Below are 24,849 nucleotides of genomic sequence, written 5' to 3'. Positions count from 1 at the left end.
AGTGGAGGGGGGGGGAGGGGGCGTTTCTTGCAAGTCCCGACTTGGTGTCACATGTGGGGTGAATTTGTTGGTTCTCTACTCTGCTTCGAGAGGTTTTCTCCGGGTACTCCGGCATTTTTCCTTTCCTCTTGAAAAACCAACCTACAATTTGCTATTAATCGTTTGACTTGATTAGTTCTGTACATTGTCCCTATTCGCGGCCTCCGTGCAAAATATAGCTGATCATTATCATCATCATTATTATTGTTATTATTGTTATTATTATTATTATTATTATTATTATTATTATTATTATTATTAGTAGTAGTAGTAGTAGTAGTAGTAGTAGTAGTAGTAGTAGTAGTAGTAGTAGTAGTAGTAGTAGTAGTAGTAGTAGTGGTGTTGGTAGTAGTATTGTTTCTTCCATCACAGTCTTTGCCGGTGTTCTTTTTGTGCATCCGGCCGGGCGCAAACTATGCACCTGGGGCGTCAGTCACTCAATTCAATCGTTCTGTTCAGACACTAAGCACCAGTCTGAGGATTCGCGCAGATCCCAGCACGCAGATCTTTTGAATTTCTTATCAGAAATAACACACAAACAGCGGTGACGAACATCAGATATAAACGCATCCTTGTAATTATCTTTTACTTGACGTTTCCTATGCTTCTGCATTCGTTGTTTGTGTGTTATTTCTGGTAAGACTGAAAAAGATTATTTTGAATTTCTATCACAGTAGATCTCTCTCATACTTTCTTGGTGTTTTCCACATCATCCACAGGGATTCACATCGCTTTTCATATTTCTGTATTTCTAGTTCTAGGTCTTTGTACTTGCTTTTCTTTTCGATTTCCTTCAGTTATTATTATTATTATTATTATTATTATTATTATTATTATTATCACTTAACTCGTTCGTGTAGGCATCAATTTAGTCACTTTTTGTTTATGCATAAAGCTTACATATAGCTTTTCAATTGTAATTTCAAAAGGGAATGTAATGCGACTAGTAATTATTAAATCAACTGCGCTACAGTTCTTTCTGTAACAACTTTTATTTATCGCGAATCTTTCCAATTTAAATCCAACTAGCCAGAACTTTCTTACCCCCAAAATCCCGGCAATTTGAGACCCCATTCTAGAAATTCTGTCGGGAACTCCGTTGACTGCAAGCCCATTCGTGAAAATACGACCCCATCCAGCGGCACATCTCCATTACTCCATATAATAGGAAGTACCCCCCCCCCCCCCACCCCTTCCACCCGGTTCAACTCATTGCCTGGAAAACGTCCTCGAAGAACTAATCCATCGCGCTATCATGATGACAATTTATCACAAATCCTTTAAACATCTTAAAAAGAAGAAAGGGCGATGGGAAGCTACTTTTTGTTTTCTTTGACCTTTATACTCTTAGAATTATTACTAAAAAACAAAACAGTTTTTTTCTTCAAGATAAATGGCTCGTGGTTATTGTCTCGTGAAAAGGAGACTTCGTTGACATTATGGCGCCGCTTTTATCAAACTTGAAATCAAAATAAATGAACGCCAATGTGTTCCACATTGATCATGGAGGACCAGAAATACCGTTAAGTACTTCAGCTACAAGAAATGTCTCAGCACGACAAGTATAAATCGTATGAATGCTTTTCGATTGATTGTTATCGAGCAATACTTACGATCCAAATTAGATTACATGGCTTGGGAATTTGTGAACGTAAAATGTGCTTGGATTTGATTGCCGTCAGCTGAAGATCAGAAGTGATTCTTCAACACCTAAATATGATACTCATAAAATATGACCCTTTGAAAACATGAATAAAGAGGTTTTTATGTGATTGATATAAGCCAGAGAAAACAAAGCTGTCGATTGATTAGTCAGGGCGGGTCCAGATGGCGAAAGAACCGATTTACAAACTACAGACCCCGATGGGTGGCAGTCGTTGAGTGCACAACGCCAGTAATTAACACCTTTTTTATGTAATGGATCACGAAAACATCCTTTTCCAAGAAGTGAACGCAATAAAAAGTAAATTTCATGCAATTTGTGTAGCGCGTGTTAACTTCAACAAGCTTGTCAAATCCGGTTATCGAGTCAGCGTTCAAAATTCTCGTGACACAATAATAAAAGACTTAATATCCTCAAGCAGACGTTGATGCTAGAGATAAGAGCTATTTGTTGCAAATCTTGCTAGGGTTTTATCTTGTAATATGGGAGGTCTGTAAGTAGAGTTATATACTGACGGAGTTGCAATAGCACACCAGAGTTTCGAGGACCCGTCTGTCGAGAACAGAATGCTTAGCTCACCCCACTTGTTGTACTGCAACTGCGTTTCGGTGCCCGTGTTGCACTGTTCCGATGCTTATGCACCATGGTATTGTCCACTTCCTACCACAGCATCCGAATACGGGACGTGTTTGGACAACGCGCCCACACACAGAGAGCTGAACAACGTACATGGCGAACCTAGCGCCGAAGAATGCACCACTAGTCGAAGACTCAAGTTTGGAATTGAAAATATACTTTATGGGAGACCATCGCGAACGGGTAAGTGGCTTGAGCAGGGGTAAATACAACGCGTTGATAGTAAAATAACAAAATCCGCCGTTAACGGTCATACTTGGCGTTCGAATTGACTGTTCAATGATTTTCCCGAAAGATTCTCTCTTTCATGCCTTCAGATAGAGATTCACAAATGACTCAAGATCATTTCTCAAACAATTGACTGATCAGCGCATTTTGATGTTATAACCGTTATTATAATAAAAGCACATTCCACTGTTTTTCCTAGTCATTGTAGTCTTTCATGCGAACAATTCGCCGTCTTTCCGATGGATCATGTAAGTTAACGGTCATCTGAATTTTTGGGGAGGTCGATGGAACCCATCGGTATTCGTACGAAAAATGTGGGATGATAGTGGAATGTGAAACCAGCTCTTAGAAGAGAAAAACACCTCTTAATTTACAGACATGTTTCCTCAGTTGATAAATTGCTTGCGCGATTGTTAACCGCTTGAACAGTTTGCGGTTTGTGTAATCTCGAGTCAGCATTCGCGATCAACTTGATTTGTTTTTCTTATCCTTTAACGAAACCCATAACTTTGTTGAGATAAGATAACTTACGTTTACCATTTGCGCGGTAATGTTCTTCTCACTGTTTTTGATCTTTGGTCAGAGCTGTGGATTTCCAGCTCGTTTCGTTGTACGAGTGAGCTAGCAGGAAGTGTGAGGAACTGTGGTCAAGGTCCGTTACATGACTTCGACCTTGTTGACTAACCCTGCTAATGGAGCGCTCAGTACTTCATTTCATAACTTCCGAGAAAAAGAATATTATCATCAAGGACAATGAAGTCGTGACAAAAAGCCTCCGTAAAACATCATTTTTGATCCCAAGAACCTGCTAGTCGCGACGCTTTAAAGCAACTACAGATTTATTGCACCGAGCTCAAACGCGCGCAATGTTGTTAGCAAGAACGTACGAGGTGCGCGAGTCGCAAGTGTTAATTGCTTTAGTAGCTGACAAATAATAGGGTTGAAATGTCAGATTGAAAACCTGCGGAGGCGTTCAATAACCAAACGATGTTTGCACTCTTGCCGTTCAAGTAGCCTTGAAGGAACATATCGGAACAAATAACGATGATCGACGTTCTTCATCACCGACACTCGTGAGTCTTTATCTGTTAACTTCGTAGGAGTCACTTTTTTTGCTGTGTTAAACCCTTACTGTTCGGAGGACATTTAACTTCGATTTTTGTGTATATCTTGAACTGAAAACTACTCTTGAATGTACCGACGATTAAGGATCACACAGAAATTGTAATCCATGGACTATGCATAAAGAAGAAGGTTTGAAGAATGCTTGTATGGGATGGGGGCTCGCAAAGCTTGGAAAAAGGTCATGACGGAATTGCTAGGTGAGTTTTTTAACTAAAACCCATCTGGAAACAGAATTTGACGTTAAAATAATCCTTCAGTCTCACTAATTAACATTTCTGGAAGCTGACTTTTTTTCGGGATACCTTCGCTTTGTTTCGCCTGCCCTCCAACCGTGTTTCTATCCATTGATTTGATCTATTATTGCTTCACGTTTTTCTGACGACATGAAGTCACTCTTTCTGAGTTTGATTAGGTGTAGTACAAATCAAGTAATTTTTCATTAATTTAGGGTTGCATTCGCAATCTGCTAGCAATGTTAACCGGGATAATCTCCATTTCTCGTGTACTTGTTTGTGTTAGCAATTTCCGAAAGACGGAAGAACGTCTTCAGATAACCTAGAAATGCCCACGAAAGCAGGTTGATATTCCTCCCTAAAGCAATGCAGCGAATTTCTACGAGACACCTTTTGCAGTCTCCTTAAAACTTTGATCTTGCTTTGGATTTTTTCAGATTTGCTTCTGCACGCAACTGAAACTGTGAACGCTAGCAATCTGCCAACCACTGGCAAGAACATTCTTGTTTTTCGTCACTGTTTTCAGTTTCACACTCAACGAAATTAAAACGACTTCCCCAACTTAAGCTCTCATTTCTTTTGGTTTCTTTTGAGTTACGACCCCAACAACGAACAAAACGTCATGGTAACCAATTCAATTTCGCGTGATCCAGTGCTAAACCCAAACAAAAGGGTAGGAGCGCTGACAAATAGTGCCAAGAAGGAGATCTAAGTACAGACATGTACCTTTCCGAAAAGTTACCCTGTTTCTAACTTGTAAATAAACTTGAAACAACTTGCGATTTTTCTCGTACGATTCAAAGGCATTTTGGCACCTCATAAATTATCATATTGCGGTTTTGCTGTGTAAACAAGACTTCATATTTCATAGTCAGTTTGTTTGTCTAGTGATACTCTTATAGTCCTTATAAGTCCCAGTAGGATACTCCGGCTATAGTTAGAGTTCAGTTGTAATATATATTGAGTGACATTTTGTGTAAGACTTCTTCAAAATACGTGCAGCTGGTGTCGGTTTAGTAATATATGGCCAGAAAATGTGTTAATAGCTTTAACATTTTTAAGTGCATTATGACCATAAATCATAAAACAGCATGTATCAAAGAAATTTAATCCGAGAGACAATGTGGGGATTACTTATTTGTAATACTTTTATACTGTTATTCTGTTTATTTTCCTTACGATGCCAGACCACCCGCTATAATTCATGGATTGGCGTTGTGTTGTTTACGATGGTATTTCGCGATATTTGGAGGGGAAGTGATATATTTTTTTTATGGAAATTAACGAAATGGATTGTTGAGTGCCAAAACCCGTCGAACAAGAAAACAATTTGGAATACTGTCGATGACATCACTGAAAACGGATTTGTGGCTAAAGTGGTAACCTTTCGACAGTTTTACCTGACAAAAGCAAATCCCAGTCTGACAAAAAAACAGACCATAAATAAAGGAAGATATTGTTCAGTTCATTTCGACTAGGACCATATCTCCTTCAGTTGAATCTAAATAAATATCACATTTTATTTGCATCTGAACCCGGCGGGTGTTTGTGACATGTGAATTTGAGGCTGGTCCTATCGTCATATTATTCTAGTAGCTGTGTTTATCTTTGGCAAAGAGCAAACTACTGAATAAGTCCATGGATTCTCGCCCTCATCAACCCTTGACACTGAAAAGAATCCAAAGTGAAGCCTTAAGCTTATAATTGCGTCTAAGGATAATCTACCCCAGCTATGCTGCCGATAATTTGAACAAAGTCTAATTAACCACTTTAAAACTGTTGTGAGGACAACCGGAAAGAAACATTGAGAGGGAGGGGAGGGGAGTTTGCTTTTTGGATTGTTGGTCTGAAATGCATGCCGACGTACTTCCAAAACCCTCTGATAAATCCATTGTGCTCTCCGGCGGGGGGGTACTTCCTTGTAAGAGGCTAATGAGGATGTGACGCTGGATGGAGTCGCATTTTCACGACTGGATTGACTGTAATGGAGTTACGTTTTAAGTAGAGTTACTAGAATGGGGTTACACATTTTCGGGATTTCTAGGATAAGAAAATTCTGGTAAGCAGAGATTAAAAAATAGGAAGATCCGCGGTTAAAAAATAGTTCGTGCTGTTGTTTTAATATTTAACAGTCGGCTCGGTACGGTACGTTTGTAAATATTTACGGCTAGCAAATGTACCAGAATGTTTGAAAGGTGAAAAGTAAAGTGTTCTACATTCAATTTAACAAACGTATCAATTCGTTTAAGGATGACCTACTTAAAAGGATTTATAAGCTAGAGGCATAATCAAAAAGTGACTAACTTGGGATAGCGAAAATGACATTTGCTCAAAAGTGACTAAGATGGGGTCTATGATTGGCCACAGAATAGACTATAATGGGGTAGGGGGCCAGCGGCACATATCCAGCAAAAATTGCAAAGTATCCCCCCCCCCCGCCCCCGGGTGTGTTCCCTGGTGACATTCACCTCATGACCAAAAACAGCTTCTTGGCTGCTGTCGACATTTGTATCGCTCTCTGATATTAAACTCTCGTTTCACATTGCAATTATCCTCGGAGCCTTTACACTGAAAGCAATAAAAGCAAGCAAAAGGCAAGAGGCTTCCCTGGCCACATTCCATTCGTCATATATCGTGAATATCTCTGGAACACAATAAATAATTGTGTGTCGAGATAAATTTATGGTCCGTCTTCTTGTTTGCTACTGCAACTCAATAGTAAGCGAAACCATTTTTACGAACTTGACAAGCATTCACTATGGGGTACCTCATAGCAAGAACCAAATTGGTTGTTTGCGTGTAAGAATAATTTGGAATTCAGTTTCGAGTGATTCAAGTGCTGTGAGTGTTCTGTTGTTGTTCACTACGAAAATTGTTTACAGTTTTTATGTTATTTTTTTGTTTATTTATGTGATTTATCTATTTACAGCTGTCTAGATAATAGCGACTTACTAGAAAGAATGCTAAGACAGTGCCCGATAATGAAAACTGGTGCTCCATGACTGTTCTTATCCAATACATTCTTAAAAGATTTAACGATTTTTTCCTTTTTGCCCTCCAGTACCCCCTAAAAAACGCCAATAGGCTTTAATCAACAAATTTAAAGTGATAAAACAGCATAATCTGCGACCTCTTGGAGTTAAACAAACATAATTTTATGATGCCTGGATTTCGCAAGTTGGATTGCGTAATAAAATGCAAGGTATTGTCTCGCTCAGATGGTCAACCTGGCACTCGACCTCTTTGCTCATTTCCCTGGCCACACCCATCTGTGGTTATTGCCGTCTTTGCAAATGTTCTTCGATAGGAGATGCCCTGATAACGAAGTCACGACAACCTTTCTTTGCTTTAAGAGCTGGTTTAAAATTCATTTTAACACCGAAATGTAACTTTCGCTTTCGTACACTGACGTAGCGATGTATTTCAAATCAGACAGGGGAAATAAAGTTAACAAACGTCAGCATAGGAAAACGATTTATAACCAAGATAAAATGCTCAAGACGGACATCGATTTTTAATTAAATAATGGCAGAATGATGGAATAATGTAAACGATGAACAACGAGCGGTGGTTGGGCCACGCCCATTTTCGACAGGTTCCACTCGTAACCAGTTAAAATTGCGTGTGAAAAGTTATTAAATGCGTACTGCAAAGTGATACTTAACGTAATCCCTTATTCAAATGAAATCTGTTTAAAACATTTTACTGGTAATCGCACAAATCTCAGGTTTTAATTCAGTGCATTGTATGGCATCGGTTGTGTTCACGTTATCAACAGATAGCGTTTTGGAAGCACTTACGCCTAAAAATCATATCATTGAAAAACGAGACTCTCGCACCTTAGTCCTGCATGAAACTTGCATGTCCTGAGCAAGGAAGGCCGTTGAATTGCGCGTTTTTACAAGAGGAGAAAATGAAACTACTGAAGCTTACAAAAATCTCTGCAGTGACGCACAGCGGTGGGGAATTAATGGGTTGGCAAATCTAACCAATGACCGCATTATTTTCTTGAGCCTCTTGTCAAGAAAAAAAGGTCAGGCTTATCTTAAATCTCTCATGGGAAAATAATACAGAATGGTTTTCGCCCATTGAAATCGATAGCTATTACATGCAACTGAGTTTGCAAAATCATGTTCGCGAAATTCTCTCAAGGAGTGCACAAAAGCCTACAAACCGTGCACTACAATATCATGTCCAGCTATTTCGTTAAAACAAAAACAGAAACTGAAAAACAATTCTTTACATATGACCTAATAAATTGCATTGTATCACCCCTGTGTCTGAACAAGGACAACCAGAGATTTTCGAAAAGTCAAGCCTGATAAATGAAGCGACTATTTGATAACAAGCCATTGGGCTCTTGGTCTCTAACGTCATACTTTTCTTCCTTTGGTGCGCAGAAATGAGTTGAGAATATAAGCATGTATGTTGATCTTTAGCTTCCAGAAAGTGCCAAGGTTATCGGAAAATATTTTTTCATACCTAATAGCGTCTTCGTTTGATTAACTTGCTGGGGTCGCAACATGTACGATCTCAAACAAATCATGCAAGTTCACAGTTAAAACTGTTCTGAGACAAAACTCAGTGAGAACAATCGTTTCCAACTATATCCAGAAGTTTAGATGAAGTTCCCCTGCTCGCGTATGTACGAGTCGACCCATACTCTCAGTCTGTGGGGCTGGTCTCGTAAATAATATGAGACGATGGTTTTAAAGTTTAAGGAATGTCTTCTTTGCTCGTTTTAATCCTCGTATTTGTATTGTTTGGTCTTGACCGTAACGAAGTTTGCAGGGAACTTTGCAAACTGGGAATCACACGAGATATAAAATATTGAAATGAGTCGAAAAAACTGGCCACAAAGATATCCTGAATGGTACTGATAAGATAATCATCGACAAATAATTCCGTGCGATGATTGTAACGTCTCCAGCACTATTAATTACTTCAAGTTGCAGTTTTGAAGACTTTCAGTGGTACATGACCACTATCTCTTGATTTCCTATGGCTTCTGCAGAGAAGCGAATGCGATTGAGTGTCAGTAACGGCCAAGGACGAAAAGGCGAGGAAAGATCTCTGTTTTTACATCCATAAATGTCAAAGTAATGCTAAGTTAAAACAAAAAAAAATCAAAACAGGCTCACACTTGAGTAAAACTGAAAAATAAGCACGGGAAGGGCATTCCCAGATAGTGACGTTAATTCTGGGGACGTGATCGGTGAAATTCGAGGGACGCCTGTACTCGCATTAGCGTAAGTAACATCACACGGGAGCTGGCATGAAAAAAGCACAAACATTAGAAATCTGGGAAACCTTTTCCCTTGAGCGAGTCTGATCTTTCCTTTATTTCACAAGGTGTAAGATAAGCATCACATATATCAGTGCAGAGACTTTGCTTTAGCCAGTTGGGATTTCCACTGGCCGGCGCTCGCATCGATGAAGATCGCTGGCTGCAGCACTTTTCTTATGGTGGAGGGACATGTTCATTATTTTTGTTTGCTTTTTAAAGGTTTTCAGTATAAAATTGTTAATTTGTATTATCGAGAACTTTGGAGAAGTGTGAACTCTGGCGCTGTTTCCATGCTCTCAACAAAATTAATACTTGAAACTACCAAAGTTTTAAGTTGCTAAATGAATTGCAAGCGTCAATTTTTCTCTACATCCGTGTCTAACTTAATTATGCGTTTATCTGCGAGTCACGATCATAAAAGCTTTGCATTTTAAAAGCAATGCCTTCGACCGGGAACCAGTACGATGTTTTGCATCCATCAAGCCTCATCTAGGTAAAGCGATCAATGATATAGAATTCGGCCAGACGCGGCGACATTTTATTAACTCAAATACAGCTAAATCTTCAAGTACTTATAATTATGGCTTTCTTTTGGGCAAGGCTTTGTCTCCAACGATTTTCAACTAAACTCCTCACGTCATCTTTTCTTGAAAACTCGTCAAAAATGACTTTTTAGCGCTGATTAAGAGGTCAGTTATTTACTTCAATCTTTGGAGCCAATTTTTATCGTTACTGGAGCCGGAAACTATTAAAAGATGATGCCTAAAACCACATTGACATGTCACCAGAGGTCGTATGGAGATATGTGTTGTCTTGTGGTTAGCTCAGAACTGTGGCATAGAAATGGGAAGTATTCTCAGACTCATACTAAATTGCTTTGGCGGTCGAAGTCGAAATAAATGGAAAAATTATAGCCTTTGGGTGAGCTGCATTGTGCAGAAATATGATATGAGCCTATCCGAAGCTTGTGCTTTGTGTTTCGTGAGTTCGCGCGGTAAGCTAGGCTTACCTAATCTCGTACACAGATCTCCCACGGTCATACTCACATTTCCAGTGACAGAGTGAGATCTGGGTACGAGAGTAAGGCTTACCTCATCCATGCATGGAACATGTTGTCTGGCTCTCGGCCTCACGAATCCAACTATGATTGGTTCAGCATGCATGGTGCGACTCGATAACAGTGATACGAGAGAGAGAGAGAGAGAGAGAGAGAGAGAGAGAGAGAGAGTAGCTCCAAGAAGGCTTCCCGGGGTGCTCTACGAGAAGACAAGAGATGGAGAGGCTTCAAGGCTTTTCCGCCCTTCGAGCGCAGGACCGGAAGTTAAATTCACGCTCACCTTATATATGTATACTACTTGAAAGCACTTGCTTTTACCTGAATAGCCTTGGCTCCTAACAACCGTCGCTAAACAAATAACATTTTGAGCACTGACAGGGGAAATTTCTAGTTTGTTATTTTCACCGTGGTCGCTGGACGATTTCCAATTCGGAGTTAAGTGAAGTACCATGAGGTCATAAAGCGCCCCACAGAGGCTATTGTAGTTCTGATTGGCCGGAAGTCAATGTCAAAAAGTATAAGCCGGATGATTCGAATCCTTTGTATTGCATACAATTGTTAAAGACAAGCTGGGATTTTTGCATTAAAACAAGGCCAAATCCAGCTTTGTTTTCCCTTAAAAACTACTTTATTTAATAAACAGAAATATGAGTGTCGAGCAGCCTGTCAAACTGATCTGGATTGAAAGGTATTTGCTCCCAAAAACGAAGGATTAAGGTGAAAACGAAGTTAAAGATATGCTGTGGAAGGCATTATCTTAGTGTAGAATCACTGACTGGAGCAGCTGTATGCTTGGACACTGGCGCAAAGCAGTACGGGCCAAAGCAAGCCCGGGGCTGACCGGTGATTAAACCGGGGACCATGCTTCTCCCGCGATTCTTCCGGTCAGCGCTAGCGCTGCAAATAACGACCTCTGGCCAGTTACTAAATACCTGATTCTTCTTCTTCTTCTTCTTTTTCTTCTTCTTCTTCCTCTTCTTCTTCTTCTTCTTCTTCTTCTTCTTCTTCTTCTTCTTCTGCTTCCTCTTCTTCTTCTTCTTCTTCTTCTTCTTCTTCTTATTATTATTATTGTTATTATTATTAGCTAGTTTTGTATCATCTTTGTTATAAATTTCCGAGACTGCGCAATCCAGGACTCACTAATTTGGCTTCTCGACGCTGGCCGAGAGAATCGCGGTCTCACGCGACAAGAATGACATGAATGTCGCCTGCGTGGTATGGTCCACTGTTCACAGTTTTAATGAAATGCCTTCTGCGTTATCTTTCAGACCACATCTCAGTTCATGAGCAATTCCCGTCCAATCAAGAACTTAGTTTCATTGCTCGTCAACCCTTCCCTTCGCCCGTGCGCACTTCCACTCGCCCATGGTGTCGCCCAGTCTTCACGCAATTGCAGCGGAGGGGCCTGGAAAAACGCTTCCAGATAACCAAATACGTGACTAAGAGAGAACGGCTTCAGATAGGCGCCATGTTGGGTTTGAGCGAAACACAGGTGAAAGTTTGGTTTCAGAACAGAAGAACGAAATGGAGGCATGAGGCAGCGAAAAAAGAAGAAAAACAAAAAGAAGAAGCGTTAAAAGAAGCCAAGGAAGTGCAAGAAAAGGAGGAAGTAGCAAATTTAGAAGAAGAGAAAGAGGGAAAAGATGCATTGACAGATTTGTGCTCATCGACGACCAAGGAATCGCCGAAAATACTCAAAAAAGACTGATTCTGTCTCAGTAAATAGCTCGTTTTAAGTTATTATGTCAGGATCGAAGGACAATTTAGATTATGTACTCAAGCTCTTAATGAGGCCTTGACTTCTGTTGTTGCCACAGTTTCCTGCTTCAACCGTTTGACGCAAGATACGCACGCAAAGTGAAAGTGTGCAATTTGGTATGAAGAGTTGTTGAAAGTTGTGACGAAGTTGTGTTTTCTGACGTGTACTTCGCGTTTCCCACGCGCGTTTGTGTGAGTGTCGATTTCCTCACGAGCAGCTTCGTGGAACGCCGTGGAATAGACTTGTGTGCTTGCGTTTGATGAGGTTAAACTATCTTATGAATAGATGAGATCGAAGAACTTGCATTATAGCGAGACTAAGAGTAACCATTGTTTTTTAAGAGTGGATGTTCGTATCATAAGTAAATATGAAAGTGGAAGCACGTTAATATTTCCAGAACCACTTTAAAATGTTGTTATTTCGTATTTATAACACCTGATTTGTCCTGTTGACCACCCGCTACCACACACCACTGCATTTGCGTGATATGCAATCAGCTCGGACGAAAATATGCCAATCAATGTTCTTGACCCTTAGGCGTGGCCTTCAGTTATCGCGAACTGGGATCACATGCAAACAAAAATACCATTATGAAAGGAAATTAGTAATTATTATAGTCCATCATAAGATAAGAAGAAATTAAATGCCTCCTTGCACGGAAGCCTTTGGACTCCACACATTGAACATGTTTTAAAAACTTAGAGTGCTAAAACAAGGAGTCTGAGAAGTCTTGACCAATGTCTTTCTTTCCACTGTTTGAAAGTGCTCGTATTATACAGTGAAACCATTCACCCACAGTTGCTCTAAATTCGTGTCGAAAGTTCTTCATTGGCCGGTAATAACTTTCAAGTTCTTCATAATGTTGCCGACAAATTTTGACACTTGATTGCGTGCCCCGCCATAGCGAAGACTGCTATCGACAGGTGGCTTTTCAGCGGTTAATTCACGCCTTTTGTGGCAGACTGAATATAGGTCCAGAATTTGTGAGTGTGGGAGGTCTGTTAAATTCAAGGAGCCGGTTCATTCGTTACAACTGATCGACGATACCACCGTTAGCGATGATTTATTGCTCCTGTACGTTCTGTGTACCAGCTCAAAACGTAATCCCTCTCTCACACGGCTTTGAATTAGCGTCGGTCTCACATCCTGAGCTGCCGTCATGTGCAAAAGTACCCACTTGGAAGGTCACTCCGACGACATCAACAGAAACTTCAAAAGAGCGCAGCACGCAAAAACAGTGGACAGAATGGATGACGAAGATGGAAGAAAAGCCAAAGCTCCAAGAACCGCTTAAGTTTGGCATTGAAAAAATCCTGTACGGGTCCTCCAATCCAGGTGAGACAATGATGATCTTTTTTCAAAAGGAAGCGGCTTCATGCAACATAGGTCATGATAGGTTCCTGCAAGTTTCGCGAATTCATGCGTTCGGTTTTTCCTGCATCATTTAGACATGTCATTTGTTCTTAGTTTTAGGTATTCCAAACAATGGTTTGAATAGGCTTAATTAATCCCTCGATGGATAGTCGATGTTTTCTTCTAGTCTTAAGGCCCGTCCACACTAATGCGTTTTCGAAAACCTCCGGCTCCCTGGAAACGGATAAGAAGATCTACGTCCACACTAGCATTTTCACATCGTATTCGGCTGTCCACACCAGAGACTGAAAACGGAGATCGAAAGACGTGTTTTTGTCACCAGACTTTCTTTACGACTATTCGATGGAAACTGTGAGGTAGGCATAACATTATAAGATTATAAGCCCCGTTTTCGGAGTCCACACTAGAGCGAAAGACCTCCGCTTTCAAAAGTCTCTACTTTCAAAAGCGTTTTCGAAAACCTCCGTTTCCGTGGAAATCCGTTTTTCATCGTTTCAGTGTGCACGGTTATATATAAAAGAGGGCTTTCGGCATTCGCATGTTAAAATTACACTTTTCTCGGTATGAACGCTGCCTAGGAAATCAATCGCAGATCTTTCCGTTGAGTAGCTTGAAGAACGAGGCACAAAAAGACCATTAGCCTTCTTCGATAGATGAATTACAGTTATCGGTTAAAAATGTTCTCTGATGGTATGCTTTACTGTTAAAACTTGCATTTAGACAAACCAGGCCAGGCCAGACACTCATGAATACAGTGAAGAAATCAAATCGAAATTAATCTGGAAATTGTCAGGTAGCGATTGACAACTGATTTCCTTTTCACCCCAGTGTCAGGAGGAGGGAGCTTTCGTTGTTTTCCGAAAAAAAAAACATTAATTCTTTACTGAGCCTTCCAGTTGGTTTCGGTAAGGCAAATAGACTTTAATTTAGTCACTTTCAAGTATGTCCCACTTCCTTTTCGTGTCTTAAGTCTTAATCCACGTCTTGATTACACAATACACTGCTTTCCGATCTAAATTTTCGATATATGAATAACAACTACATTTCCCGCAAGCTCATTGCTCACCGTTAAGTCACCTATTGTCGTTAATGTGCCAACCAGAGATCTCAAGATTGGCTGTCGAAACAAAGTGTCTTTTGTTCTGTGCTTGTCAAGAGAATTGTTTATAAACAGTGAATATCGCTAGCAAACGGGTCAATGTGCTAGTCTGATTTATAATTAAAATTGTTCGAGGCTTGACTTATTAATTTCCGGAATCCTTATCGGAAAGTGTGATAATATCAAATGTAAATCGCGTTAAACAAGACAGCACTGAACAAGACGGAAATAGACCACGGCAGATTTCCACCAGATCATTTACTTTCCTCTTTTTCTCACCCATATTCGTCGCCTGCCTCTCTATTTGTTCTTAGATTCCTGTTTGTTTGTTTTTGTCCTTTCGTTTGGTTGAGTCAAAAGTAATGAGCTACATTCGTTGGTAATTCGGGGACTTTTGACCCATTCGTTCGTGTTACTGTAATTTTTCGAAACTGACACTGTGTCGTCCGAGCCACGTTGAAGATTTGGAGGGTGCACTGCACCCAGACCGAAGATTCGTGTGTGTTTTCAAAAATTGCACGCGAAAAAGACGCTCTTGTCCAGAAATACAACATGAAGTGTCCCTCTAGGTCTAAGCCTTTGGTTTCTATTTCCAGCAATACGGTAAGGGTGAAGGTTAGCGCTATAAAAGCAGCTGATTATCCTTACTCGAGGTCTGTATTCCGAGATACGAGTGATGTTGAAATTGGAGCTGAGAAGAGCAGGGGTATCGCAAAGAAGCAGGAGCACATCACACCTGTACTACAAACGCTTCACTGGCTGCCAATCAGAGCCCGAATTGATTTTAAAATTCTACTTATTACATATAAGGCATTAATTAAATACTGAGGCTCCAGACTATATATCTGACATTTTAACAAAAATACAAACCAACGTGCAAACTTCGTTCCGCTGACAAGAACTTGCTAATTGTACCAAGAACCAACTCTAAACATTATGGTGATAGGGCTTTAGTGCAGCAGCCCCTAGACTCTGGAACGCCGGCTTTGCCTCTAAATATTCAGAACTGTCCGGCCTCAGTTAACTCAAGCTTCTCTTAAAACTTATCTTTTCCGTAGATATTTTGATTTGTAATACCTTTTTTTTTCTTTTCTTTTCTTTTTTTTTAACATTTAAATGAGTATCATTATTTTTTTAATTCTGTAAAGCATTGAAAATGCTATATAAATTATTATTATTATTATTATTATTATTATTATTATTATTAATATTATTATTATTATTATCTGAGTCCACAGCAGAAACAATTCAGTAGGTAGTTTCGTTATGCATTCAAGTCAATTTTTACCTTAAAATACAGAGCAATGATTTTGTTGTCCGCCTGCTTTCTACAACCTCGTTCCCAGGGTCTCTCTTCTCTGCCTTTATTGTCGTTGATGACAATGGAGGCAGAGAAGAGAGACCCTAGGAACGCGGTTGCTACTTTCTATTCTCTTTGAACTGCTGACAAATACCAGTTTCATCCTCTTTAAACGACGACGGCTACGGCAACGACAGCCCCACAAAGCAATAATATCATTGGTTAAAAGAGGAAAAAAGAATCGAGCTTCACGTGAAGCACGCATTTTAACGCACTCTGCTTAACACCGGGTGATATCACCAAATTTGTGCAGGTAATTGCATTAGGCCGCGTAAAATTAAGGATTAATATCACGCGTATTTTCAGGGGTTGCAGGAATAGGACGTTTTCAACCAACCTCTAGCGACACCAATAACAATAGAGACATGTACGACTTCTGGTGGACGAACAAATGAAGCTAATGAAAGGTCTTTTGTTTTCGTCCACCAATATGGCGGCGATGACGTCACGTGAAAACCTCCTATTGCCCGCATTTCAGTGTTCAGTTCGCGTCAATGAGCTGTAAAACGAACAAATCAGCTAAATGAAATTTCATTTTTGTACAACAACGCCAAAGCAATGAAACCAACCCTGCTTACAAAAAAAACTTGCTACATGAAAATAATGAAAGTGATTTTGCTCGGGGAAATAAATTACTAGTAAGGGTGCGTTCGATTGACCCTATTCCGCATTCCGTAGAGTGATGATTTTAAACGGTATGTCCGGCGATTTGAAGCAACAAGGATAATAAAGATATGTTTAAAATAGAATTTTAGAAGGTGTTTGACAATCTCAATGGAAATCTCCGTAAAAACGAAGGATTCGTAACTTCTATTCCATGTATTCCTATTCCGGAATACGGTCAATCGAACGCACCCTAAAATTAAGGAAAAACGCCCTGTCTCAGCCAATCAGCATTTACTAATTTTCCCTTCATGTTTCAAAGACAAAGTGAGTAAACAAACGAGGTTAGTTCTCTATTTGTACTCTGAAACTGCTCGTTTCAATACATCACAAATAGATACTAAAACAAGGAATGACCTACAAAGAGCTACAATGATCTGCAATGACGTGCAATGAGATACAATCAGCTACATTGACCTACAATGACCTACTTAAATGACTTACAATCAAAGTGAAAGACAAAAGAGGATCAGGGTGAAGAGTTTGGTGAGCGCAAAACATCCGTTCTGCGTGTGGTCACGCAACGCTTTTAGTCTATTGAATGACAGCCAAAATTACGACAGCAATCTTTACGGGCGTGGCCATACAGGCAGAAATAAACTGCTAAAAGACCCTTGGGAGGTTTTCCTTTGTTTTAAAGCTTTATTACATCCAATTAGAAATCACTGGTGATCCTTGCAATCGGATTGGCTCTCAGCAGTGCAATTTGTTCCCAAATCGCACTATTTTTTGCTCTAAATCGCACCATTCCCTTAGCCAACAAGAATGGAACACTAGAAAAAACAACCGATCGGATTTCAAGGCTTGTTTAAGGTAACCAATCAAATTGCAGGAAAATGTAAGACAAAGAATCCATTGTATTGCAACTTTTGTTCCCAACTGGATCAATGAAATATTGGTACTGACCAGGTACTGACTAAATAGCTGTATTTTAGTGATTAAATAATAATATTGTCGTGTGATTTTTAAATGAATGTAATAAAGTGGTAATTGAACTTCATGTCGTGAAATTTTGGTCAGAAATCATACTTGTGATTTCAAATTGAACTCGCTCGTTCTATTATGATTTCAGACCAAATTGCACTCCATTCAGTTCAATTACCATTATAAATTGAAACGTACAAATATCAAGGCTTTGCTTGGCAACGATAAAGTCTTCATTAGAGCAAGAAAAAAATGAAGAGAAGATTATAAATCAATGTAAATAAGTTATTCTTCCCGCAGTGTGTTGATAGGTTCAGAGTGCACAATGAAAAGTTTCAACTTTAGCCTGCGTAGCTGCCAGTATTGTAGGCGCGCGCGATAAAGTTTTGGTCGCAATAAAGTGGCGGTATTGCAGACGCGCGGAATTAAGCTTTGGCGGCGGAGCCGCTGGAAGCGAGCGAAGCCGCGAGGAGAATGGGGAGGAGGACTTTGTATTTCTCGCGGCTTCGCTGCTCGAGATTAGCCGCTCCACCGCCAAAACTTTATTCCACGCGCCTTCAATACCACCAGCTACGCAGGCTATTTCAACTTGCTCAGCAACGAGGTTTTGATCAGTTCAAAGCGCAGAGTGGAATGTTTTTCACCTTTGTACTGCAGACATGATACAACCAGCTGCAGTGCCCTCAGAGCTGCAAATTATCATTTATTTTAGCTCATTACGGGCATTTGCTCATTTTAGCATACAATGTACCTCATTGTAGGTTATTGTAGATCATTGTAGCTCATTGTAAGTCGTTCTAGCTCATTGTAGGTCATTGTAGGTCATTGTAGATCATTGTAGGTCATTGTAGATCATTGTAGCTCAATGTAGATCATTGTAGCTCATTGTAGATCATTGTAGCTCATTGTAGGTCATTGCTGCTCTTGGGAAGCAGTGTCCGAATTTACCTGATATACACAATTCAGATCAAATAGCCTACTTCGGGAAATACGATAATACTCTTTGTTTGTCCCCCCAAATTTTGACTAAGCATTGTTTTTGTTTTCTCTTGGGACCATTGTTAAGTCCCAAGAGAAACTGGAAACAATGCCTATTCAAAAATTTGGGGCGACAAACAAAGAGTATTATGGTACCTTCCGAAGGGGCCTATGGGCCTGGAACCCAGGCGGGAAAAGAGAGAGTCTCTGCCTGGGTTCCAGGCCCATTTTCGGAGCGGGTAAGAGGAAGTCCTGGAACAGGACAAACACAAAATATCTTAATTAGGAAACAAAGAAACACAAACCATTTTAGGGATCAAAAGACCGAGAACAAGCTTGGAAGTAATTTCGGGAACAAGGGAACACAAGCAAATTTTTAAAGGAAACAGGGGAACAAGGACCCTACCCCTACCCCCTCCTCCAACCCCCACCCCTCCCCCCCCTTTCCTGGTGTAATGAATCATGGGACTTGGAGGTCTGGTGACGAGAAATACGTAGATAAGCGGGTTCGTGTCGGTCGTGTGTGTCAAAAATTGCTGTCATTTTCGTCAAAGATTTAAATATAGTTGTGTTTAATTAATCTCGTCTGAGTTCTTGAGCTAATTCCCCCGGGAGCACGATTACACTGGGAGACCCTCAAATATGGCAATCAGCGTCAGAGTATAAACTCATAGAATATGAATTCGGTTCATATCAAGCCCTGGACTATTTACCACTTTTGTGAAAAATTTTGACTCCATCAGAGACTAAAAGTCAACAATATACTGCCAACGTGTTTTTCGAAAAAAGAAACGTAATTTAAATGAAATAGTTATTCAGCGATAAATACTTCCGAGAGTATCAACAGATTTAAATTAATTCGCACTGTGTTTATTCTATCACACACCACGTCATTATAGGCTTGTCTAAAATCGTAAATCCTAAAACCTGCTAAATCTTAGTTCACCTTTTAATGTGTTTTAACTCGTTTTTTGACTAGTACTTGGAACTCTCAAAATTAAGTCCTCTTGAAAAAAAAATCTTAGGAATTAACACATTAATTAACTTAAATTCTTACTAATATGCAACTTTCACGATGGCGTCATTTGACTACAACCACCAGAATTCAGTTTGCATTGTTTTTCTTTTCTTAAGTAACAATAGCTCTAATGGGCAGGAGATAAGCAAAACCTGAAGAATTCTGGTACTTGTAGTCAAATGGCGTCATCATGCAAATGTCTTATTTCGCTAGTGAAAAGAAATATTGTTTTCAGACAGGGATTAAGAAACTTGTTTTGAGATGACACTGTACGAAGTTCATTGGGTTCACTGGTCACCTGATTATGATACAACTCTATGGTCAGGAAAAACATCCTGTCGAGTCAATGTAAGGGAAGGGCCATTATTTTTCTGGAGGGGGGGGGGGGGGTATGAAAAATATTGAAAAAAATTGTTTGGAGGGCCTAAAAAGACAAAATAAATTGCTTGCAAACATGATATGTAAAAAAAAAAGTTTACATCGAGGTCAAAGAAACTTGTAACCTATTAATGAAAAAAATAATTCTGATCCTTTTCTTAAAAACAGTAACTTATTGCAACAATTAAGTATGAACATTATTTTACATTTCATTGAATTAAACTTCATACATATATATATATGTTCACTAGCCTACACAAATATTATGCCATAATCCATCCTTTAAAAATTGTTAAATCTTCATGCAATGCAGAAATGTTTGCGGCAAGTCAAATCAAAACAACAACAACAACAACGTTTACAGTTTACAGTCTCTCGATGGTTTTTCTCAGGGTCATAAAATCCATAAACTTTGATAAAGTTTTATAAAGCAGATGGGTCACTGCCTGTTTCATCACTGTCTGAGGTATTTTCAGATCGGTTATCAAATATATCCCAGTTTTCTTCAAACATTTGAGGTTGAAGGGAAACTTTCTTTTGCAGCAATTCAAGCAACGGCATGTTTCGCTTTTCACAGCCGCCAATCAACATACTGCACGTCTCAGAAAACGAAAAAGATGAGTTCAGAGGTGTCAAAAGGTAAAGTTCGCGGGCAGTGATTGGTGGACTACGATCCGCTTTGTAGATTTCTCTTTTCTCCAATTCGTTGGTCGCCGCCGTAAAATATTAAATTCATCTGATAATGATTGACGACAGCAAAAAAGGAACCTCCTTTTTGTGTCAGCTCGTGGTTAAAAAATATCGGAGAAAAATTGTTTGCAGCAAGGTGTTGTTCGAAAAAATTGTTTGCAGAGGTGCATTTAAAAAATAAAGTTTGCAGAGGAAAATGTTTCACCTAAACTAATTCCAAAAATATTTCGTATATTTAACGGTTAGGGCTTTAGGGTTAAATCCGGCCTGTGATTCTGTTGGTCAACACAGAAATTTGTTTTTCAGTTGTCACGTGTAGTTATTTTGCTGGACATTTAAGGTAATTCCCTTGAAATTGTTCTACTATCAAACTTTTTTGGAAACTTGGCCTAATTAACATTCATGATATGAACATTAAAAAATTGCAATAAAAAAATGGGGTCACCGTGCTTGTCTACCCGTCAGCAGGGTCTTAAAATGGGGTATTTTTACTGTTTTCGCGTTAAAAATTCGAATCACCTTCATACAGAATTAAGTCTTGGTTACTTCAAAGACAAAATTTATTTTGAAAAAAGAGCTTCTTTAATTTACATAAGCAGTATTGCTTCATTTACGCCGTCTTTGATTCCCTGGTTGTGGGAATAGTGCACTTTTTGGGACAGTTCAGTGGTTAGCTTGAAGTCCTCGCCTTGGGTAAAATACACCCAGTACGGAACTGTTTTCCAAAAAATTCATGTTCTACTATCAAACTTTTTTTCTTCTTAAAATATGTTCTTTATTAGACTGTTCTTAGCAAAAACCTGGAAAAAAAATCGGGGGTCACCATGCACGTTTGAGAGAAAAGGAGCATTTATTTCGCTATCGGGTTTAGTTTGAGCGAAATCTCTTACGTTTTGTATGCGCACATGCTCATGTGCGCGCGCTAATGACGCGAAAATCGTGCGCAGTAGGGATGCGCAATGCAATACTAAGGAAATACCTTAACAATAGACCAATTTCGATATATCAAAAATTCAGTCCAAAACAAAAGGCATCATCTCCAGGCTCCGGAGAATAAATATAAGGATTTACATGAGGTTATTCCCCGGAGCCTCGAGATGATGCCTTTTGTTTTGGACTGAATTTTAATATATCGAAATTGGTCTATTATGCCATGAACGATATGAGGTGGTAAATAGCCAACGATGCGCGTAGCCGACCGAATTGGCTATAACCAGTCTCACTTCCAACCAGCGCAAATGAAATAATTGTTTTATTAAATTTTCATTGAATTCTGAACGCTTGGACACTTGGAAATTAAGCGACTCAGTTTCCAGCTTGGTAACACTTGACGCAATCAGTTTCCATATTAGGTCATACGATATACGAGCTGATAACCGAAATTGAGTGAACCAATCAGAAAGCTAGAAGTGCAATATCGGAGGTCGAAAATGTCATAATTGATTTTTTTATTCAAGAGCAGTCAGCAGAGTACAAATAACACCCAAAACGAGTACAAATGTCTCACGGTAGTTATACTCCAGAAGACCACTTTGACCGGTTTTTCACAAACATATTAGTCTTACGAAAGCGGCAAAAATGGCTGAAAATGCTAATTTTTCACTCGAAGAAAACGATGGATGCTTGCCAAATTTTGAGATTTTTGAAGAAAACCGAAACGTAAATACGAAAAAAAGAGAAAAACTGATCTCAATGTATTAAAACGGTGGCGCGAGTCCGTGAAAGAGGCAAGGGCCATTGAGGAAACTCTTCCCAAGGAACTTAACAACCTTTTATGTCATTTCTTCATCAAAGTCGGTTTTTCTCGACCGGAAGTTTACTTGGAAACTGAGATCATGCATAATTGTTAATATCTCTGTAGACCTTATGATAAAGAATTTTTGCGATATTCGATGTTAGTTTTCCTTACATGTAATGCAAGTGTTTTGAAATAAGATGCACGTCTCTTGTATTTTGACTCGCCCTACGGGTTCGCCAAAATACGGCGAGACTCGAAAAAACATCCCACGATACTACACACTAAATCGTCCAATAAGATATATTTGTTATGTGATTTAATTGGCTTCATCTGTTTTCTCTAAATAATCAATAGGACCGGCTTTCAACGTTTGAGTTGGAACAGCAGCATTTCCCGCGTTCATACTTGGGTGCTATCTGATAATGTTAAGGAAAAGATTCCACAGTGTCTATACCATTTCTTTTCAGAATCCTTTGGCGAGCATCTAAGTGTTCTGGATTCTCCACCTAACTGTTCCAAGAAACGGTACCAGTCCCTACCGTGGTCGCGGCCGGTTTTCACGTCAGATCAACGTACTACGCTAGAACATCACTTTCAACTTCAACACTACTTAACCAAAAGAGAGAGATTTTTTTTGTCACTGCACCTCGGACTCACGGAACATCAGATTAAGATCTGGTTCCAAAACAGAAGAGTCAAACACCGAAATGCGGTGAAAGAAGAGAAACAGAGAACAAGGAACACCAGTGTAGGAGGTGGAGTCACTTCTTCGCCTAGGGAACAACACGAATAATGGATATATGGAATGAGCAAGACCAATCTCTGGCTTCAGCTTTTTGATGATGCACAATGGGCCATTTCGGAGTTCATGTCTGCCTCCTCTTCAAAGCGAGTCTTTTTGTGATGGTAATTAGTTCTACTTTACATATGGAAAACTAATTTTCATAAGAAAAACTTCGCACTTAGACTCGCTTTGAAGGAGGAGTTAGACATGAACTCCGAATTGGCCTATTCAATGACAATATTTTCTAGGTTGCCGTTATGGACAAGATCGCATTGTTTCTTTTCAGAAAATGCTTTATCTTGTTGAATGTAACTTTATTATAAAGAAAATCAATCAAGTCTCGCCACAGTAGATGGTTTATTTTGAAAATGTATTTAAATGAAATTGGCCATTTTAGTGTTCCGTTCCCCCGAACAATCCCATAACCACTCGAGTATACTCTAGTTCCCAGGCTTGCACTCTTTTCCAAAGAGAGCTATTTGTTCCCATAACACTCATTGTTTTCCCCCCAAATTTTGCATAAACCATTGTTTTTGCATTGCTCTCGGGAATATGCATTGTCCCAGGAGCATTTGAAAACAATAGTTTATGCAAAATGTGGGGGCAAGCAAGTGTATTTTTGAGAATGTGAAAATAGCGTATTAGCCTTTAGTAACTATTCGCTATTTCCCCCATCCCATAATGCAATACGTCTTGGGGGTTCTTTACATGAAAACAAGACAAGTTATTTACTCTTGGGACTAATATTCACAGTTCACTTCAGTGAACTGGATATCCATTGTTTTAATGCAAATAACCCTCAAAGTGAACTGTATTATGGGATTGGTGAAAAAAGCCAATAGGAAAAACTGGTTCCCTTTCGCTTTCCTATCAATGAAATCGTCCCCTCTGATTGTAAAAATCGTTAGAGCAATAAACGGGTTATTTCATTTGAAAGCTTGAATTTGCCTTTTTCACAATCGACCAAAGTGAATTCGATGCCTTGGTGATGTGGCCACATTAGCAGTTGCTCTATCTTATGGAAATTGGTACACCGGGCCTTCTCTGGTTTTCTATTTTCCTCCTAAAATTTCATGTAACAAAGATAGAAATGATTTTAATGTTCGGTGTGAATGTTGTTGCTACAGATTGACGCAAAGTTAACGCTGTAAAAAAAGCAAAGCTCAAAAACTTTTGAGCTTTGATTTTCATTCAAAGGCCGTTTTCTTTGAGTGTAAGTTTTGCATTTCAAGGTCCGCCATTACTCGCGTTCAAAATTGACCGAGGGTTGTCAGAGGGTTGGATCCAGGGAAAAGTGACGTCAAAGGCTCACCAGCTTAAAATCTAAGCGTGTGAATGCAGCTTATTATATATGCAAAACGCGAAAGTAAAAGTCTGAATAGACGAAACTCCCGTGCGGCGTACACACGCATTGCGTTCTTAAACTAGTGAGACTTTGACGTCATTTTCTCCTCGATCCAGCTCTCTCAAGCACTTAAAGTTAGTAATAGTGGACCATTAAATAGGAAAATTCCACTTAAAATAAACACGCGTCTTTTTTAAATCAAGGGTTAAAACTTTGGTCGCTTAGTGTTTGGTTAACACAGTTTTTAAATACAAAGAAAAATAAGATTGCTTTTTTGGACACAGGGGCACTTTAATTAAGGAGAAAATCAGCAACCTCGTTCACAGTCCAGAAGCCAAGGAAGAGGTCTTGGGATCGAGGTTGAAAACGGTATTCGAACCCACGGACCTGTACGATGCCGGTTGAATGTTCTACCTGGTCAATTTGTTGGGCTCATTTGTTCCCGTGAAAGGACTCGATGAATGAAGTAAA

At 39.5% G+C, this 24,849-nt stretch overlaps 1 protein-coding gene across 1 annotated transcript; it reads left to right on the top strand.

The window, feature by feature from the left end:
* Positions 1 to 2,123: 2,123 nt before the first annotated feature.
* Positions 2,124 to 12,688, top strand: LOC138013258 (homeobox protein CDX-2-like). Its single transcript, XM_068860277.1, has 2 exons — positions 2,124 to 2,521; positions 11,537 to 12,688. Exons 1-2 carry the CDS (start codon positions 2,269 to 2,271, stop codon positions 11,974 to 11,976), a joined length of 693 nt encoding a protein of 230 aa, XP_068716378.1. The 5' UTR covers positions 2,124 to 2,268; the 3' UTR covers positions 11,977 to 12,688.
* The last annotated feature ends 12,161 nt before the right edge of the window (positions 12,689 to 24,849 follow it).

The sequence above is a fragment of the Montipora foliosa genome, chromosome 8 (genome assembly GCF_036669935.1).
Source record: "Montipora foliosa isolate CH-2021 chromosome 8, ASM3666993v2, whole genome shotgun sequence".
Taxonomy (NCBI): Eukaryota; Metazoa; Cnidaria; class Anthozoa; order Scleractinia; family Acroporidae; genus Montipora; species Montipora foliosa.
The sequence above is the reverse complement of the archived record's forward strand: the minus strand, read 5'-3'. Positions and strand labels throughout refer to the sequence as shown.

What these genes read in the sequence shown, in the direction of transcription:
- LOC138013258 (XM_068860277.1), top strand. Translation starts at nt 2,269, where the DNA reads ATGCTTAGCTCACCCCACTTGTTGTACTGCAACTGCGTTTCGGTGCCC. An exon ending in TGGGAGACCATCGCGAACGG is followed by an intron (nt 2,522 to 11,536) that starts GTAAGTGGCTTG and finishes GTTATCTTTCAG; the next exon opens with ACCACATCTCAGTTCATGAG.